We start from the raw sequence: 4,354 nt of genomic DNA, 5'->3' as shown, positions 1-4,354 counted from the left end.
CGTTTATTTGGGCTGCAATCTGAGGTGCAGTTACCTCTAATGAACTTATCCTCTGCAGCAGAGGTAACTCTGGGTCTTCCTTTCCTGTGGGGGACCAACTCGCTCTCTATCTTTCTCAGAGCAATCTTCTTGACCCTAACCAGTCAGGCTTCAAGATGGTTCACTCAACTGAGACTGCTATTCTCTTTGTCACGGAGGCTCTCCGCTCTGCCAAATCTGACTCTCTCTCCTCTGTTCTAATCCTCCCAGATCTGTCCGCTGCCTTCGACACTGTGGACCATCAGATCCTCCTCTCCACCCTCTCAGGGCTGGGCGTCTAAGGCTCAGCACACTCTTGGACATCTCCCGACCAGGTGATGTGGAGAGGATCTGTGTCAGCTCCACATACTCTCACTACTGCTGTCTCCCAGGGCTCGGTTCTAGGCCCTCTCCTCCTCTCTATATATCAAATCACTTGGCTCCGTCATATCCTCAGATGGTCTCTCCTATCACTGCTATGTGGATCACATTCAACTACTTTTCTCCTTCCCCCCTTCTGACACCCTGGTGCCTGGCAGATATCTCAGCTTGGAGGTCGGCCCACCACCTCAAACTCAACCTCAACAAGGCCTGCCTGCTCCAAGACCTCTCCATTACGGTTGACAACTCCACCGTATCTCCCTCCCAGAGTGCAAAGAATCTTGGCGTGACCCTGGACAACACCCTAACTTTCTTTGCAAACATCAAAGCATTGACTCCCTCCTGCAGGTTCATGCTCTACAACATCAGTAGGTTACGACCCTACCTCACACAGTAAGTGGTGCAGGTCCTAATCCAGGCACTTGTCATATCCCATCTGGACTACTGCAACTCGCTGTTGGCTGGGCTCCCTGCTTGTGCCATCACACCCCTGCAACTTCTCCAAAGTGCTGCAGCCTGCCTGGTGTTCAACTTTCGCTCCTCCGCACACTCCACTGGCTTCCAGTCAAAGCTCGCATCCACTACAAGACCATGGTGCTTGCCTACGGAGTAGAAAGAGGAACTGCCCCTCCCTACCTTAAGGCTATACTCAAACCTTACACCCAAACCCGAGCACTGCATTCTGCTACCTCTGGTCTCTTGCCCCTCCAATCCCTACCGGAGGGCAGCTCCCCGCTCAGCGCAGTCCAAGCTCATCTCTGTTCCGGCACCCCAATGGTGGAACCAGCTTTCCCCTGAAGCTGGGACAGCTAGGACAGAGTCCCTGCCCATGTTCCGAAAACATCTGAAACCCCACCTCTTCAAAAGGTATCTTAAATAATCCCACAGTGACCCCTCCCACCCCCTACAAATTAAAGACCTTTAATGAACTCACACTTAACCTGTTTCCCCCTTACTAGGTCTGACTTTGCTGATAACGACTTTTTGGAGAAAAAGTATACTTTCTATGACTGTGATATGTGGTTGTCATGCCTAGCTATCTTAAGATGAATGTACTAACTGTAAGTCACTCTGGATAAGAGTGTCTGCTAAATCACTAAAATGTAAAGTGTGTGTTAGAGCAGGGCTGGAACAAAAGCCTTCATACACACACAGTAGCTCTCCAGGAGGAGGGTTATCCATCTCTGGTGTAAACGGATACAAACAAACATTCCTCTTCTTCACTTGGAGTTTGTGTGCTCTCAGGTTTGCATTGAGGGAAGCAATGGAATAGAACATACCTTTGCATGAAGTTCAGGCGTCTTTAAGATGCTGTATCTGTCTTCAAGGTAGTCTTACATTTTGTGCAAATACAAAAGTACAATACACACTCACACACTCACACTCACACCTACACTCACACTCACACACGCACTCACACTCACACACAGGCAGGAAACACCACATGGCTTCTGAGAATTGTTTGTTCACACATACTGAGCTATGTGTGAACATGACTAACACCAGCAGCAGCACTGCTGATACTGAGAAAAGGTTCCCCATAGTAACAGTACAGAAAGACCCTTAAACCTCCTCATCATCCTTCCCCTCTAATCAGGGACTGATTCAGGCCTGGAATACTAACAGCCAATATACCAATAATCAATCAATTGATTTATCGATCAGCCGATCAATCAACCAACCAATTAATCAGCTATCAGGGAATAAGGAAAACAGCACTACGGCAAACCTTGAGGCCCCTAGTATAAACTTCGAAGCCAATCAAGGACGGCAGGGGCAGGGGCCCCTCCTCTTATGAGAATCAGCTGGTGATGCCTGTGGGCCAATCCGGGCGGGGCGTTTTGTGAAGTTGAAGCTAGTGGTAATATTTAGTCATTTGTTGAAATGTTTGTAACCCGTTGTTTGCTATTGCTGCACTAAGAAAGAAATGACAGTAAATATTCCCCCCAACAATTGGTAGTTTCCAGTATCACTTTATTGGACAATTCAACTTGTGGTATGTTATATTATATCTTAATCAGTGGCCCATTTAATGTTGTAACATTAGTTTGTCTAAATGTAGTACAGTGAAAGTTCAAATATAAAGGATTAGACGTACTGTAGTCAAGCTCAATGATTTTCTTTCTTTATTTTGCCAGAAGTTGCAGAAGGCATATAAGTGTTTTAAAGTCTCCTATGGAGTCTGATACACAGGCTAGTACAAACATCTTAATAATCACTATTTCAGGTAGTCAGGATGAGGTTTGTATGTGACATCCACCAATGAACAAATAAACGTAATACAATAAAAGCTTCAGACACTGAAAACACATTGTTTGGCTTTATTTACTTTAAGAAGGATAAGCAGCCTGGCTGTTTGATTTAAATCCTATTTAGGGACAATTACTCAAGATCAACATAGATTTTTCTTAATTAATAATTGGCTTCTTAAAAATGTTGCAATTCAGGTTACTCTTGGGGGTTTGATACTCTCTAGTTTGTACACAACATCGCACCAAAGGTTTTTATCATTTTTTTTCTTCAGCACGGCAGTAACTTTGAACACTTCATACGGTGGAATCAACACCTCCTTTTCACGATTCCCCATTTTGGGGTAGGACTTCAGATCAGCGCCAAAACATGTCTTTATCTCAAAGCAGGACTTCTCTCCAAAATGTGTCAAGTTCTTTAGGAAAGAGCTGGAGGCAAAGAAGCCGAATCTGATTATTTTGTTAACTTCACCTCCAAACTCCATGTTGGTTCTCCGGTATGTGGTGTGACAGGTCTTTTGGTTTAGTTTCAGGAGGTGAATGGCGTCAGTCAGCAGGAAATGCAGAGAGTGGAACTGGAAGGAGGTTGTGTACTCTGTTCTATTGGTCCGGACTGCTTCGTTGAACTCTGGGTACATCTTAGTTTGACCTCCTGTGTAAGCACAGATAGCCTTGATATGATCATGTGTAAGTTTGTCTTTAGAATTGTACTTGGACTTGTCCTTTTTGAATCTGTCCTTCACATTTTTTGCACACCCTGCTGCCTTTTTCCAGGATTCATTGAATATCACTACATTTCTGTTTTCATTTGGAAGATATTCCTTCCGCACCTTGTTGTACATTTGTTCAGTGCAGCCGTTATACATGTCGTCAACAGAGTTAGGGACCATGTCTAAGGGTATGCTGGAATTCAGTTCAGGCTGATGGAGATTAACCTTCAGAGAATATGGAGGGGAAAAAACAGGCAACACGTGTAAAACAGAGGAATGGTTCTATATATTTAAATGCATTTAAATGCTCTCTCTCTCTCTCTCTCTCTCTCTCTCTCTCTCTCTCTCTCTCTCTCTCTCTCTCTCTCTCTCTCTCTCTCTCTCTCTCTCTCTCTCGAATTAATAAATGTTGCCAAAGCAAAGTGATACACACAATTATGAAAACAACAGTGACAACAATAAAAGTAATAGCTATAATACTATTTATATATAAGAAATAAAACGAATACATATCTAATAAAAAAATGTAATACTGTAATAACTCTCTCTCTGTCTCTCTGTCTCTCTCTCTCTCTCTCTCTCTCTCTCTCAAAATTGTGTAAAGATCTTACCATCTTGGAGTCCACACCCAAAGTCCAAGCCTGGATGAAATACATCACAGTTAAGCTTAGGATCTTGTGTCTTGCCATGATGTCAAAATATGTTGGTCCAATGGCAACTTGTAATGGAGATTAATTGTCTTTTAAGATACAGAATCAGCATTGAAATGTTCAGCTTTCAGGGGGCCTTGTTATATCAGTGCTCTTGTGGTTATTTTCACAGTCCCTCCTCTCTTGCTGAGAACAGGCACCTACAGATACAAGTACCCCTCAAACCACAAACCCCTTAGCACAGTACACACACACACACACACGCACACACACACACACAGGTAGCCCTTTAGCACAGTACACACACACACACACACACACACACACACACACACACACACACACA

At 44.0% G+C, this 4,354-nt stretch overlaps 1 protein-coding gene across 1 annotated transcript; it reads right to left on the bottom strand.

Annotated features, from left to right (window-relative positions):
* Positions 1-2,496: 2,496 nt before the first annotated feature.
* LOC121565249 (NAD(P)(+)--arginine ADP-ribosyltransferase 2-like) lies at positions 2,497-4,047 on the bottom strand. The gene is made up of 2 exons (XM_041876041.2): positions 3,970-4,047; positions 2,497-3,583 (listed from the first exon to the last, which is right to left on the bottom strand). The coding sequence occupies exons 1-2, from the start codon at positions 4,045-4,047 to the stop codon at positions 2,843-2,845; spliced, it is 819 nt and encodes a 272-aa protein (XP_041731975.2). The 3' UTR covers positions 2,497-2,842.
* Between the last annotated feature and the right edge of the window lie 307 nt (positions 4,048-4,354).

This window comes from Coregonus clupeaformis, unplaced genomic scaffold, assembly GCF_020615455.1.
Source record: "Coregonus clupeaformis isolate EN_2021a unplaced genomic scaffold, ASM2061545v1 scaf1253, whole genome shotgun sequence".
In the NCBI taxonomy this organism is placed as follows: Eukaryota; Metazoa; Chordata; class Actinopteri; order Salmoniformes; family Salmonidae; genus Coregonus; species Coregonus clupeaformis.
Note: the sequence above shows the minus strand (reverse complement) of the source record. Positions and strands in the feature narration are given on the sequence as shown.